Source organism: Strix aluco, chromosome 20 (assembly GCF_031877795.1).
Source record: "Strix aluco isolate bStrAlu1 chromosome 20, bStrAlu1.hap1, whole genome shotgun sequence".
Lineage (NCBI taxonomy): Eukaryota > Metazoa > Chordata > Aves > Strigiformes > Strigidae > Strix > Strix aluco.
In genome coordinates this window covers 4,282,121-4,298,424 of record NC_133950.1, presented here as the reverse complement: position 1 = coordinate 4,298,424, position 16,304 = coordinate 4,282,121, and the positions used below count along the sequence as shown (strand labels likewise).

The following is a 16,304-nucleotide window of genomic DNA, read 5'->3' as shown; positions in this document are numbered from 1 at the left end:
TCAGCTAAATGTCTTTTTCCTTCTTTTAGCTCTCTGCCCTAATGTCATAAATCAGCGGCACTTGAGAACTCTGCATTACCTCTTTTACAAGAGGTTTGTTGAGGTACGTTTCTGTATTGTGTGGCATGGGTGTGAATGAGGCTTTTTGTTTATTTTGCTTTTTGAATAACGTAATTGATGTGGTTAAAATGTATTGATAGTATATGAGCAAGTTTTCATTGTGATTATTATTGCATAGAAATGCATTGGATCTGCCATTGGACCTGTTTTTTCTGTGACTGAATAGTTTGTGTGAACATTCGTATCTAATGACTGGGTGTCACGATTGCTCAGAGCTGGATGCTTGTTCCCCTCAGCATCCTCTTCAGTGATCTGAGACACATGTAGGTAGGTCAGGGGGCACTCTGCATATGTTCACTTTCTTGCAGAAATCTCAAATAAGCAGGAGCAGAGTAGCTAAAGAGTTTTGTGGTGGTTTTGGTTTTGGGGGTATTTGGGGTTTTTTAAGAACACTAGTTTTAAGCATTCCACGTTACTGTGTTCTTTATAGGCACTTTGCTTTGGTACTTGTGGCCTGGCTCTGATAGGTACGGCCCAAACCTGCCACTGAAGTTTTTTTGTGCTAACAGCCTTGTTACTGCTGAGCAAAATGGTAGTACTTTCAGTTCTGGAACCACTCTTGGAACTAACTTTACTTTTGTCCAGCCTCCAAATTATCTTTTCAAAATCTCTGATACTTGCCCTGGCACTGAGGGCTTGTAGAAATAAGAAGATGCAATTAATTCTTTCTAAAGAGCAGATTTCTAGGAGGCAGCTTGGAGGTTGACTGTCTGCAGAATTACTTGACTGTGGTCTCTCCTTCCCTCTCATGAGTGTACTGAGCCAAGTCATTGCCCTTTGGATGCTCTTGAGCACACTGCATTGGGGAGCCCGTTTCTCTCCTTGTTAACAGGGCAATTTTGGTGCTTCTCTTGATGGTCTTGATTCATCACTATACTGTGCCTAGAGACAGATTGTACCAGCTGAGAGTAAGTTTCTGGTTTGCCTCTTCTAGAAAAAACAGCTTGCACTTCTTGTATCCAGGTGTATCAGTTGGACGGTGAAGGACAAGGACCACAAGTGGCTGAATATCGTAGCGAAATGTTTCCATTTTTTGAATTTTGAACTATCAAGCTGTATTTGCCAAACATGGAGTGGTATTTCATCTGCAGTTCATAGAAAACTTTCTCCTTGTAGATACAAAAAGCTTTTTTAACAGAGTTTTAAAAGAGCTCAACAGGTTGTTCAGATGTTCCTATGGTACTATTGATCCAGTCTTCAGAGAGACAGTTTTCAGGAAATGAGACACCTCCTCCAGAAGTGTCTGTTCTTTTGTTCAGAAGAGGATTCGTTTGATGTTCTGACAGAAGAAGGCAGAAGCATGCATTTTTTCTGATCCCCCGCCCCCCAGCACTTTGAACGTGAAGATGGGATTGAGTGGTGGGGATCTGATGACACCATTCTGGCGCATCCAGTTCAGCTCCAAGAACTCCTGATCCATCAGTGAAGCCTCTGATCTGTCTTTGCTCCACTGACAGGAGACCTGGGAGGGATTAAGCATTTCAGCATCCTGCATCCCAAAGCTTTAGTGTCGGATGACATCATTCTAGAGAGCTTGGTCATCTGCAGAGAGAGAGTAGGAAGCATTTATCCATGTGTATTTATTTAGCAGAGTGGAGTGGATTCTTGATCTGGTGTTCTGCTCTCTCCAGCCTTCCGTTTCCTTTGTTTTGGAGTATTTGGAGTATCCAAGCTGGCCATTTACTTCCATTAAGGTACATTTGGCAGCTGTTTCTGGACACAGTCCCTTCTTCTGAGAGCTCTTTGGTGTTCTCTGTTTACCATTCTCAGCTGTGTATTAGGTCTGGTTAAATGGCTCCTTTATTTCACTAGTATTTAAATGACATGCTTGTATATCTCAAAGGTGTTTTCTTTGAGGCTCTTACTCACTGTTTGCTCTTGTATCTTTCCATAAAAGTGGCACTAGTAATCACTGTTACCTCTGCCAGAAGTGGGGGTGAGGCTCAGGCCTCGGTGGCTGATCATCTCATGCAGCCTGTGTTCTTGGTGGGGTGGACAGTGGGTCCCATCCCGAGATTCTCCCCAGAGTTGGGTCTGAACTACGTTGGAATGGGGATATTAACTTATCAGTTTCCTTTCCCAGACCTCATGATTCCAGAGGATTTTTCATGACTTGGCTGTTGAGAAAAGTGTATTTTTGTATACTGAAGGCTCAGCCTTGCAGATGATCCCTGAGATCACTTCCTTTACTGGAGCCTATGGGGAGGGCTCTCCACTGGGCTAGCTGTTGAGGTGAACAGTCTCTGGACATATTGCAAATCTGAGGTAAAGGCAACAGCGATGATCCATGCATTCCACCAGACAATGGCCTGTTTCAGCTTTGCTTAGTGATGTCTTTGTCATTGCAAGAGCACCATGTGAGCTTTGAGGCATTCAGAAATGCTGCTGCACTTTGCAAAGCCTTGTGAAGGTGGTTAGTTCTCTGCAAATGAGCCCAGGACCCAGCTCCGGGTGATAACGAGAGTTCAGGCCACTGCTGGATAAGAGCCTGCCATGGCCTGTGTACTTTGATTGCATATGAATTTTTTTGTTGTATGTGCTGTAGCGTAACAGTTGTCTGAATTACCTCATCTAAGCTGTGTTTTTCTGCCATGCCCTGGCTGCTGACATATGAGAAGCAGAGGTTTCCCGTGTGCTCCAGAATGCATTCCTCAATCACAGTTGATGCCAGTGTGTAAGATGCTGTGTTAAATTTCAGCTTGCTGTATGTAACCTTCTCCCTTTTCTAAGATGGCTCAGAAGTAATTTTGTCTTTTCAGAAAACCATGACTCAGGAGAACTGGACAGATCATGTTCAGGTGAGTATGGACTTCCCTCTACCGTTTTCTCAGGGTTATTTGCTTGGAGATTATTTTAAGATGTTCAGAATATCCAGCTCTGGATATTGTAGTCCTACTATTACAATTTTGCACTTTCTCATGACTTTTTAAGCATATAGCAAAATTGTACATGCAGGGAAAAGCAAGGAAGAAAATTTAGATTTTAATTCCTGTTATGTCTTTAAAAATGCTCTGGTTTGGCTGGAGCATTTAGATAAGATTATCAAGTACATTCTTTTACTTTCATGCACTTATTTGTAAGTGAACACTACAAATATTTATGTTGATTAATTACAAGAAGCGGGGAAAAGGGAGTTCTCTTCGGGCAGCTAACCAGGTGTGGGAGTAAATCAGGACAAAAGTTGGATTCCCCCTGCGTGCTCTACTCTGATAAGTTTCAACAGGTTTATGAGGTGACTGTTAGATGTTGTGACTTCTGTGTCTTGTGCTGTCAGACACAAGTAATTTTAATAACACAGGAAGAAGGGTAGCAGTATTTTTTTTTCTTGGTGTATAAATGGGAGAGTTCAGGCAACCACATTTTGGCCTGATACTACAATAAATACATATGTGACAATGAAATATCAAGAAATTCCATGGTGACGAGCCATTAGTGATTATTTATGTGTCCATGATATCCCTATGGAATTGCAACCCCGTGGTGAGTGTTTGCTCCTTTTCTGTAACTCCTCTCAGTTTGAATTCTGCAGCCATTAAGAATTTCTGACCATCAGCTAGAGTCTTCCTCTGAAAATTGAATGGTCAGTGTGGGCCTTTGAGTGGTAACAGGCCAGTCTAATGGCTAATGACCTCATGCATCTGAGATCTTAGGCACCGTACACACCAGCAGAATGACTGCATTTTAAACATGAGATGGTTCTTCTCTCTTTCATGGGTCAGCAGGGAAAAGAACAATTCAAAAGGCATGAGGATGTGTTTTTTAAGACAGAGATCATTGATAAAATGCCGAGTAGCACCTCATGTCAACTGTTAAACCTATTGAGTGTTTTCAATGGTGAATATTCAACTTGTGTGTGTAGTTTATCATACCCATGTGAGAGGCCAGACTCTGTGAGGAAAGGAAGGGGTCTTGCCTCTTGATCTCTGTGAACTTATCCAGTGAAAGAACTTTTCAGGGATCTCTTCGAGTCTTACAAGCTTAAAGGCAGCACAAGTGCCTCGCTGGATCAACACCCAAGGTGGGGTTAGCCATGAAACTGTGGCAGACATCTTCATCACAACTTCTGGATGTACTTTGGTGTACACAGTGAAGGAGTTTCTGTTGATGCTATGGTGGGTAGTGGGAAAAACCTCCCAGTCAACATACACGATTGCAGATCATGTCAGTCACTTGTAGAGACAGCAGGCTTGGGAATAGATGCTCTCTGAAAAGTGCTTCTTTGGTGCCTGGTAAGGCAACACCCTAGAGATCTACACAGAGCCCAACTGCATGATGGACTGTGGCAGGTCGTCTTTGCTTTCCCAAAGTATTCCAAACTTTGTGTCTTCTGCGTGCTGCCAACTTATATATTTTTGACAACTATGTAATTATCACACGAGTAATGCTTAAACTTGCCTGTTATCAGTCCTGACTTTCAGTGCTATCAGAGATTACTGTCTTTGGCACCACTTTAAAGTGATTAGAATCTGTACCTATGCATCTGGAGGAAACCAAAATAATTGCATGTGCAGGTAGGCTTCTGCTTCACACTGCTGGCAGCGTGGCTGCACTGAACAAAAGAGAAGTTACAAAGGAGGAATCTCTGAGCAAGTTTTGGTTTTCAGTGCAAAAACTAAGGTTGTCCATGACTTTATTATTTTTGAAAGGTTGGACTTTACATGAAGGAAAGGTTCAACTTTCCATTCAGAGCTTCACCTATGACCTGACATGTTTTGACAAAAAAAATCCATTAGGCACCTTGTGGAGCTGGAGAGAGTTGTCATTGGTGTTGTGTGTCCTACTGAGATGTTTAGTTCAGGCTCTCAGGCGATTCGTATCTCCCAAGTTCTGCCTGGGGATGCAGTATTAAAGACATATTGTGCTGGGTAGGAAGCAGAGGATGGGATGCATCCTCTGACCCTCTGGGTCACCTGGGGGAATGGGAACCAACACTCCCAAAAGACTCCACAACAGCAAACTCTCGGCCTGAATTTTTGGATCATTTTTTCAATTTTAAGTCCAAGGAGATTGAAAGTCTTCATGGGTTTAAACTACGTTTTTGTTTAATTCTGTGCTGCAGCCATAACAAAAGACTTAAATTATGCAGATATGAAGAGCCCTGCTGAAAGTGGTGTCTCTCTTGTTCAGTGGTGCCATTTCAGTATGGCAGGCCATAGACATTTCTGGGCTCGTATTTCTTTTTGTTCGCCCTGAGCAGTACAAGTACAGAATTTTCCTGTTCCTGCCCTGTGGGATGAATCGAAGGTGTGAGCCTGACTGCTCCTACAAAAGGCAGAAACTCCGTAGTTAATTGTGGGGCCAACAGAACCTGTTTCCAGCCCTGTAGCAAACTGGTTTTGCCCCCTCTGCCTGCCAGCGCCTGCACTGTCCAGGCTGTGGCTGTGCAGGCAGGGATGGCAGCCGTAGGCAGGCAGAGGAGGCAGGAGGGAAAGCAAAGGGATCAAAACGTCTTCATATCCTAGGGAAACTGCCCTCATCACAACTGCCTGTTGGCAAGCCTGGTTAGCCCAGGAGGAGAGCTACCGTTTGTATCATCTTCTCCAAGCAGAGATACCTGGAGGGCAGAGGGAGGGGAAGAGTACTCTTCTCGCACAGTGCCAGCTGCATTGCTATTCATTAGCTTGCCTAACTGATTCTGAGCTGTATGGAAACACGCAGGAGAGTGCCTGTCTTCACAAGCAGAGGGGAAGGTGTGTAGGATATTGATGGTAGATAGGCAGGAAAAAAAGAGGCAGGGCATGAGCGGATTGTATGCTTTGCTTTGTGCCGTTCTGCTTCCATTTCTGCATGCTTCATATTTCTCATAGCTTTAATCAGCTGCATAACGATGGTAGGGTTGGGTAGAGCAACCACAGAACAGCCGATACTTGACACTGAGGAGATGGGTGCAGGAAGGGTCGTCCTGCCCGCGCCTGCAGAGAGCACGGGGCCAGCAGCAAGAGGGGCTTGTTGAATGCTGATGTTTCCCTGGAAATTCTGCAGGACAAAATCACTGTGAGACTAAAAAGCACTGAAGGGATTTTTCAATCATCTGCCAAGCTTTCAAAAAGTGAACACACATAGAACAATAATATCTATGAGGAGCATAGTGGGGAAGCAACTCTGATTGCAAATGTCACCTCTGCCAGTGTTTTAGATGTCAGATAGTATCTGAGATACTTGCACGAGGTTGGCAGTACGACATGGGACCTACCAGGGAGCACTCCCTTCTCAGGTGGCAGCTGAAGCCCGAGGACATCTCAAATAACACCAGACACCTGTGTTTTGGTGACCTGAAATTCTCCTGGTTTAACAGAAGGCTTGGGAATAGAAGGATCTGGTGTTCTGCTGCACCACTTTTAGTGTGCAGCGTTCTCACCGATGGTTTGGGAGTGATCTTGCAATTGTGCCCTTCTAGACTCCGCTTGGCTGATCAGTGCCTAAGTACCCATTTTGCGTGGAGTTACCCACACCCCTTCAAGTCTGGTCCGTTCCACATGGGAGCTGTGCCCATCGATGTGAGGAGGGAGCTGCCGGGGAGCTCTCGGGCCCTGATGCCACCCCCAGGATACAGCCTCAGCTTGACGAGGAGACGCTGGAGTGGTTGTGCAGGGGGAATGACAGAATATTATGGGCATTCCTGAACTGTTAGAGCCCAGAAGGCACACGCTTGCTCAATGATTATAATGTCTGGAGTATTTTTGGAGGGAATATTTTGACTGCAGCAGAGCTAACTAGTTGGTACAGTTTTAAATGTTATCTCAGGGTACTTTGGCCCAAGAAGTATACGTGTGTTTGTTTGGACTTCCTGCTATGAAATTCCTTTTCCCATGGAGCAGAGCAGGGTGACGGTGCACAGCAACATAGCTGTTTGTTTGGGGCAATAACTAGAGTCGGTGGGGTTAAAACCAGTTAGTTTATTTAGGACTGTCAGTGTTATAATCACCTTTTTGCAGGGTGTCTGGGACAGTGAAGTGGTAGAAAGGGTACTTACACTTTTACTGACCTTGAGGCAAAGGGCCTTTTGTTGCTAAATCAAAAAACTTTCTGTGCTAAGGGTTTGCCTGGGGGAAAACTGATCCTTAGTTTCTAAAATGTAAAAATCTTAAACCCTTCCAAAACTAATGCTCAGAAAAAGCACAGGTATTTGAAAAGATGTTGCTTGTTCTTTGGGCACTCATGAGCTGTGGCTCATCAGCCAGCCCTTTTGCCAGTTGGAACCTCTCTGTCCTTCATTTTGGCATGTGCGGCTTGAGAGAAAGGTACAGGGATACAACACCTAGAAAGGTGGCCCTTGTTTTTTTTCAGGCCCCCGTTTTGCAGCTATTCAGTCTGCTCCGACCTTGCATGAGAATGAAGTGGGTGAACCCTGGAGCCAGCTGTTCACCATGTTCAGCGCTGGGAGAGGCTGTGGCTAATCTCCTCTCCTTCTCCAGCTGTGACAATGAGATAACTTATTTATTTTAAAATTTCTGGCCATGAAAATCAAACACTGTGCCAGCTCATTCTCTGGGTGACCTGGGTTGAGATGCTAGTAATTTGTAGCAAATGTATAAATCTAGTTCCACTAAAATTCTAGGGTTGTTGTGCTACTTTACAGATAATATTAAGAAATCTGCCCAAACAGAAGGCATAAAAGTAAAGTGCCCTCCTTTGTGTGTAATACATTTGAAAAACTTTGGCAGTTCCTCGTCCTTAATAGGTGTAAATCATCTTACACTACAGCAAGGAGTTGATGTAATCTTATTTATTTAACCAATTAATTTCTAAATGGCAAACATCCTCAATGACTGATTCCAAGATCTTAATGCTCTCTTTCTGTACAGAACCATTTTGACTTCAATTAAAATGTAACTACCTCTGGAATAAAATTGTTATGCTCAAGGAGGTAATTTTTAAGGGGAATTTAAAGGGCAGAATGCAATTATTTTTTTAAAGTTTTTGTGGCCAGAACACCTGGCCAGTAATCCTGCTCTGGGGAATCTTTAATAAGGACAAGAGGTCAAAAAGGCCACTTTGCAAATACCCACATCTAGTGTCCTTCCCTAGGACTCCTGAGTTTAGGCAAACTTTTAAATTGACTCAAGATTGTTTTGAGTACAGCAACATCCCTATAGTGTAAGGAACTTAATATCTGTAGGGAATTAAGCAATCTGTGCAATGCAAATGGAAGGAGGTGATTAATAAACGACATGTCTTTTGGTATAAGTCTGCATGTCAAATTATCTTTCACTCTTGTGTTTGAGGGAACTGTTTATTCAGGGATATAATGGATTTCATCACTCAGACGTCAAATCTAGACTGGCTGTTTTCCTGGAAGGTAGAAACCAAAACTAGTTTAACCAGCCATTGTGTGGAGTCCCTTGCTAGGATTTATGGCCTCTTTTTTAGCAGGAAATTAGAACCAGTGGGTGATTGCTTTTGTTCCTTCTGGCCTTAAAAGTCTCAGGGAGGAATCATCAGCTGAAATAAATTTTCATGGGTCTACTAGTGTTGCTGCAACAGGGTGCTTGAGCTGAGGAGCTGTCCCACTTGAGCCCAGGTAACTCTGAATATGGGTGTGTATTTAAATATGCGCAAGCTACTCCTTGTCTCTATTTTGCCTGCAGTTTGCCTCTTAAGCTATCTGCAAAAGAATTGCATTTATCTTTCCACAACTTTAAGCAGCTTCCTAACAGCTGCTGTTTTAAAAAGAGATTTTTTTTTTTTTCTTTTCCATTTCCCTTTTGCAAAATAGATGGTATTTAGACCTGGACCAGTGACAGGTTTAAGATCTGGTATCTGTCTCGTGAAGCCCAGATTGAGGGAATTGCTTTCTATCAGTTGGGAACTGGCAGTCTTTCTTCCCCCTGCGTCCACTTGTTGCTCCCATTGCTCCTTTCATTCCTCTTCCTGTGTTTTGTTCCCTGTTCAGGGTCTGACCAGAAACTCAGTGGTGGTTGGGAGTGTTTTGGCAATCCCTCTGCTTTTGCCCCATGCCTTTTTCTTTAGATTTACTATTCTTATTGGAGGTCTCTAAGGAGAACATATAGCCACAATGTGGTGTAAAAGTATATTGTACCTAAGGGAATATTAAACCATGGAAAAACTGGACAATAAAAGTAGCAGGCGAAGTATAGATTTCCTTCTATTTTTCAGTTCGGTTTGTAAATGGTGTCATATATTTATTGATAGCTGAAATAACACCAGAGTTGCAAAGCAAAAGCACTTACTGATAGGGCTGATGCAGAAAACAGGCACATCTGTGACTGTCTCAGGAAAAGCATAACGTAATTCTTCAGTTACATTCTGCTTTCTGGATAGAAGAGCAGTAAAATATGAATCTGTACTAATGAAGTTAGCACTGTTGATCTAAAAGAAACAGGAACTTCTCATTTAACAAACCCACAGCTGTTGTGGGAGAAATACATGGGAAAAGCCAATCAGACAGTATGTTCCATGCCTTACTATGTAAAGAAAAGTCTATCAAAGGTTGATATATGCAGTTAAATGTAAATACCTCGATGTATCTCCTGCATGACTTAGAGAGGATTATTTTCTGTAAGACCTGGAGGACTGGTGTGCCCAATGATACTTATGGTAGTTTTATTTATAACAAATCCAGCCATTTCTAAATGAATAAATGGTGGTTTAGCGCAAACATACTAATGAATTCTGGTGGAATTTTTACAGTAGCTACAAAGAAGCTAAGAAAAACTGCCATTGTTTTCTGTACTATCTACAAAATTGTCAAAAATGCCAAAAACATTTTAAAAAATCAGCCAAAAATTTCTCTGGAGTGACGGAAGATGTGTTCGCTGAATAACTTTGGAAAATCAGCTCACATTTACTTAAGTGTGGATCTACAGGGCCAAGCTCTGGGGATTCAGCAGAAGCTTCTGGGAGCTGGGCATCTGTCTTCTGCTTCAGTGAAGTATTGGCAAGTAATTCCTTTGAAATCTCAGAACTTCAGTTTTAAAAGTGGCCAAACAGCCTTTATGTGCACACATGTTAATTACTGGAGAGTGAAGAGACGAAACTGGAGAGAACACAGTGGGAAAAAAAAATCCCCTTTAAATTTTTTGGTATGTTAGAGATGCTTTCTGACTTTAAACCTCCTGCAACCAGACAGGGCTAGCTTGCTGCTAAGCAGTATAATTACATTTCTGTCACTAGCATGCATTCATTTGAAAGCACAACTTCATCAGAAAGAGATTTGATATGGTATAAAAAAGAGGCTAATTGGCTTATGGCTGTAGGTTGAGAGGTCAGTATTAGATTAAAGAGTTAAGAGCATCAGCAAGCTGTTAGAATGAACTGATGTGCCCTGGTGGTATGTTTAATTCAGCCAAATGGGAGAGGCATCTTAGGAGCAGGAAAAAATATAGGAAGGACTATCAACCAAAACCTTATAGGAACATATGGAACATACAAGGCCCTTAAAAGCTACATCAGGAGTCTAATAGTTTCCAGGATACCTGTTACCGACTCCAAACTGCATCAGCTGTAGGGTTGTATACTACAAAGTAAAAGTGGGGACAGTCTCACTTAAACAAATCCTCGTGTTCCTTTTGCTCCAAGACAAAGGGAACCCCACTGAGCACTGACATTGGCGTGTCCAGAAGAAATAGGGAAAGGCAAAGAGGAGGGGACACGGAGCTTGCCTGCTCTTCCCGTGCCAGCACAGAAGCAGAGGGTGGATTCACTGCTTTTCCAGAAGTGGGAGGCAAATAGGTTGTCGACAGGTATGTGTTCTGTTTGCGAGTGGAGACGACTCTTCCTGGCAGCTCTGTGGCATGAGACAACGCAACACTCTTGCCCTGTGGCAGTTTCTGTGTGCTTGGGGATGTGCAGGTGTAGGGGGCTACATTTGCCCAGTTTTACTAAAGTCTTAAGCCTTGTACATATTCACACCCATGCACAGATCCACTCTTATGTTCTTATCCAGCCAGCAGTAAAACTATCTGGTCATTCAATAATCATCCCAGATTATTTAAAAACCCTGTAATCGATCGGTACCTGTCTGAGTGCTGCCACAGATAGATGTTGGATTCTAAAGGCCTGTGCAAATCAGCTGCCTTGCACAAAGATAGTCAGGCTATTTGCAATTGATAGTTTGGCTGTATTATACTTTTAGGCAAGATTAGTTCACCAGTTCCCTGCCAAGAAGAGAACCACATAAACAGAGGATTGTTTAGAAACAAAAAAAGTTCTTCTTGATGGAGAAGTCATGTAAATGGGAAGAAACAGGAAACTAATCTTCCCTTGTTCGCTCTGAAAGAATGCATATCTCTGAGGAATGTTGTAATTATGGATTTAGGAAATCAGTCCAATTTGCCAGGGTGTGAATTTCAGAGTTCATTCAGTCAACCCTCTCAAGCATTTCTCCTTCAGAACAAAAACCACCAGGAGTTTAATTGTACCAAAAGAGAGAAAAATCTACTGCCAAGTTTTGCTTTTGGTAAAGATCCTGCAAAGATACTTATTATTGCTTTGGCTATGAGCCAGATGAGGTTCCTGCATGGTAAAGTAGAAATAAGTGGTAACCCATGTTTTTCCTGTGGGCATCTATTTTTCATAGACTAATGGTGGAAAGAGTTAGTGCTCCTGAGCAAGTATTTCCATTGTCAAGATTTTTGCTTATTCACTTTGAAGACTTTAGTAAATAGAAAAATGTCCCCTGCTGGGAATGCCACATTAGCATGTTCTTAGAGAGAAAAGACCCTAAAACCAAGTTCCTAAATATCCTGAAGCAAGCCTGGGCTGGAACAGATCCATAAACAGAGCAGAGCTGGCGAGAGCACGAGGTGTGAATACAAGGCACAGCGAGGCTCGGGAAGATGAATGAAATAGCCCCTGATGAGCATCGCTGAGGAGTTCCAGCGTGGCCTGGAGAAGGGCTTGCAAAAGGCAGGTCATGAGCTCTCACAAACCTGCTTAGAAGTGAAGCAGCAGCAGCGGAGAAGAGACCCAAGAAGTCTGATGTCAGTGAAGCTAAGGGCTGGGTTAAAAAGAAAACAAATCAGCTTTCTGCTTCTGTTCTTTGGCAGTGAACACAGGAGATTTTAAGTTAATGCCACTTCACAGCTTACAGGCCTTTTAGTTAAGGCAGTGATACAGGTAAGGACCTTTCGTGGAGCTATTTCCACAAGAGAAGTGCAGATCTGAGGGGAGTTGCCGTACATCAGGAATAAGTGCTGGCAGAGTAACAATGCATCCTGGTATGGGAGGACCCCTATAGAAAGCTGTTAAAATAATTCAGAGCCAGGACCAAGTAAGAGGAGATTCCTGCTTTGTTACTCAGCCTTATATCTTGGAATTTGACCTGAGCGGGAAGAAAGAAGCAGGGAGAGAATGAGAAAGAGATTTCTGAGGCTCTTCCCCCATCTCCAGATCCTTCCTCCTGAAACGTCCGCATCGGCCATGTGGAGCTGACACAGGCTGGACCTGAGCAGTAAATCCTCTGCCCCACTGAGGAGTAAATGTGCTAGAATTCCACATCTTTTTGGAAAGGAAGATGGAGCTTATGAATTCTCATTATGTAGGTGACTAGGTATGGGAACATTTAATTGAGTGATTGGTTGGGTTATTTGGTGTACTGGTTTAGCTCGTTAGGGTTAATATTAGGGCTACCCAAAATAAATGGGAAGGTGACATGGTGGCTTCAGCTGATGTACATCCTGACAAACTGATGAAGTGTAATCCTGCGAGCGCATTTAACAGCAGCAGTGGAGACGCAGCGACAGTGGTTTCATTCCTGCAGACTCTTCCTCTTTACACATCTGCAGCTCTCAGCCCTGCGCTGAAGCAGTGCTTTAGTTCTCTGTTCCTGTCCCCACAATGGTGTCAAGCTCTGGCAGCGTGCGGCTGTCGCTGCGGTCCCTTGCTGTGCTTTTGTAGCTGGAGTGGAGTTCCTGCAGACAGATCTTGTAGTACGAGTGGATGTTGTACACTTCTGCTAAGTTGGATTTTGGAATAATCACATTTGTTGTAATCCTTCAGGCAGCCTCATAGCTTAGCAGAAAGTCAACTTTTCCTCATACGGGCTTCCATGCTTCAAGTTACAAACTGGAATAGACTCATGTAATGGTGAATTTTGTAGAAAAGTTATGAAAGTGCTTGCCAATTGTATAAACCTTCTTAGGCTTGAAAGACCAGAGAAGTTATGTTGGGTCATATGAGGACCAGGCTCAGTGAACGTCAGTAGCAGTGCAGGTCACCTGATGTGCAGTATATGATGGGAGTCCTTACCTTCTTAAACCGGAGAGCACAATTTGCCATTTGCCTCAGTGACACTTTGTCCGTGTGTGTGTGTCATAATGACAAAAGGCGGATAGATAAATGCTACTTCAAAATACACTGGGAAGATAAGGGTTGCCAGTTTGTCTTCAGTGTACTGTGTTATTGGACTTAGACAAAGCATCGACTGTGATAAGTAACATACTACTTTGTGCTCTGAAAGAGTTTGGCCAATTTCCCCATCCTCATTCATCTTCAGCCTTGCCAAGTGCTGGAATGCTCCCAGAAAATATCTCCAGCCTGCCATCGTGGGACCAAGAGGTGTGAGAAATCTGGAAGCATATCAAAACTGCGTGGCTTATGCATTCAGAACAAGTCCTTGGTCCTTTGCTGATCCCTGGGATGAATAATATTCAGCAACTCTGGGGCCAGGGGTAGGTTAGAATTCAGAAGACGCCTCTGCAGCAATTGTGAGAAAGGGATTTCAGGGGGAGGCACAGACCCTCAGGACAGAATTCACACTGAAGTCAAGGAAAAAGAAATTATATCTTAAAAAGCAAGTACAATAAAGTTACCTTAGTCTATTTGTTAAGGAATTGTATTTTTGTTTTTTATGAATGGCATGCAATTATTTCTCTCTCCAAACAAAGGTTATTTTAATAGGGTTATCCTGACTGTTATTGACTGTACTGCTCATTAAAGACACACATTTATGACATTCCCTGAACAAGTAGTTAAGGGGAGAACAAGTATTGCAGGTGAATGCACCCTGATTTTGTGTATCAGCATACCTGGATGTTGTGGGATGTAGTTGAGGAAAATTAGTTAATTGTGGGTTAAAATAGAAGGAAAAGTTCTGATCTTCCCACTGTGAAAGTCCCCAAAGTGTCAGGCTACACCTACACTGCTAAACAAGACCATGAACTGATCTGTGACCCCGAAAACAAGTGGCACTGGCACAGCCTCAGGCTGCCCTCCCTCCTGGGAGCGTTGTCTGAAATCCAGTGACAGGAGCTGAGGGACACCAGATCCCTTTGCTAACGCTGTTCTGCAGGTGCAGAGTGGCTAATCAGACAGTAAAAGCTGATTTTTCAGGACAGCATTTAAATGGCTGCATTTGTATGCTGGTGGGCATTGTGATTCAGTGTCAGTGCTGAGCTTTACCATCTTACAGATGTATCAAGGTTTACTAAATCCTCCTGAGTCCTGAAGCATTTGGGGGATTGCGTGCTCGTCGGTTCACTTGGGCAGTTAGGAGCAATGTTGTAGTAGAGTGTTACACTTTCTCTGTTAAACCTCAATTTCTGTCTGGGCTTATGCCTTCTCCAGCCAAGAAACACTGATACCCATGTTCTGGTCAGCTACTGAAGTGAAATCTGGTAATGATCGTGTCAGATTCACTGAAGTAGATTGTTGTGTGCAGAGCCTTTCATCTCTGGAGTAGGAAGTGTCACGTGCACTGTGAAGTGGAGCCATTGCCAGGAGACAGTTTATCTGTTATGTGGCTCTGTGAGTTGGGTGAAGGTTGTATGAAGGATGTCCAACGCTGTGTTTAAAAAAATTTTTCAACCTCTTGCTTAATGTTTTTTGAAAATACTCTCTCTTCAGATCTGGCTTTGAAAGCAGAGTTCATTCTTTTCCTCCGCTATATAGCTTCTCTCATCTGTGGCAGTATGAGCAGATTTTGGAGACATGATGACTTCATCTGGTGAAGATGAATGACTTCCCTCAGGGGCTGCCTGACAGAAATTTGGAAGCAATCCCAATGCAGGAAATGTATTTGGATCTCTGTGTAGTATTGTTGAGCGTGATCAGGACCATCCTGTATTCTGGGTAGATGAGATCTTGGGTGTTCTTCGCCCGGGAGGTGCTTGGAACTTGAAAGCAGCAGTTGCTGCAAGAAGCCGCCTGTCTGTGTGGAGATGAGTCTTGGTGCTGGGGAATGCACAGCACTGCTGGTCGTGGAATCAGAGGCTAATTTCAATTTGAAGGAGACTGTGGAGATCTCTGCCCTCCTGCTCAAAGCAGGGCCAACTTACTTAGACAAGCTATTGCAGGGCCCTGCCTGGTTCCACAGCCCCTCTGAACCCGTTGCAGTGTTTAGCCACTCTCACTGTCACCTTTTTTTTTCCTTTAGGCCTGGCCAGAATTTCTGGAAGGATATGAATCCATCTTCTCTATGATCCCCCATGATAGAATTGAAGAGACCAGTTATATTCCCCTATAACCCCCAGCTTAGCCTTCCCTGGGCTGAACAAGCCCTGCTCCCTCCCCCTCTCCTTCTACATCAAGTGCTCCAACCCACTAACCATCTCAGTGGATCTTTACTGAACTCTCTCCTATTTTTCAGTATCTCTTTTACACTGGGATGCCAAAACTAGTCACTCTGTCCAGGTGTGGTCTCACAAGTGCAGAACAGAGGGGAGTAATCACTTCCCTCAACCTGCTGGCTGAAATACAGCTGGCTGTGCAGTCAGCCGGGTGAATTTTAACAGATGAGCTATATGGTTTTTTTTCTTCAGGCTGCCACTTGGTAGTGGTGTCTGGATGTCTGAACGAGAAATTGCATTGGCAAGATTGTGTGAGCTGCAGAGAGAAAAATGGAGCCAGATACGTCTCATCACACAATATTGTCCTAGCTACTCATCACAAGCTAGCAGCTTCATTCAGGTTGCCCAGGAACAATAAGCTCCTTGTGAGGACCCCCAGTACAGCAACAGGTTGGCTTTAAGAGTTGCCTTTGCCTTGATCCGTTCAAGTGATATCGTAAGTTAGACTCCTCTGAATTGCCTTTTGGAAGAGCTCATTGCATGGGGAGACTGGGAGGCTGAGTCTCCTGATTCACACAGCTGAAGCTAGGTAGTGTGAACATGCCCCAGGGAGCCACATTGCCAAAGCTTTGTTGAAAGAGAGAAGAAAGACCACTTCCCCACCATTGATGTGGTAATGGCCTCCAGAACACTGAAGTGTGGCTCTGTCAATGACGC

At 43.6% G+C, this 16,304-nt stretch overlaps 1 protein-coding gene across 13 annotated transcripts in view; it reads left to right on the top strand.

Annotated features, from left to right (window-relative positions):
* Positions 1 to 16,304, top strand: part of EXD3 (exonuclease 3'-5' domain containing 3) — a 301,765-nt gene that overhangs the window by 122,085 nt on the left and 163,376 nt on the right. For all 13 annotated transcript variants that reach the window (XM_074846186.1, XM_074846185.1, XM_074846189.1 and 10 more), the window contains 2 exons: positions 30 to 103; positions 2,880 to 2,918. In XM_074846186.1, the coding sequence (XP_074702287.1) occupies positions 30 to 103; positions 2,880 to 2,918 (113 nt within the window). The remainder of the gene's footprint in view (positions 1 to 29; positions 104 to 2,879; positions 2,919 to 16,304) is intronic.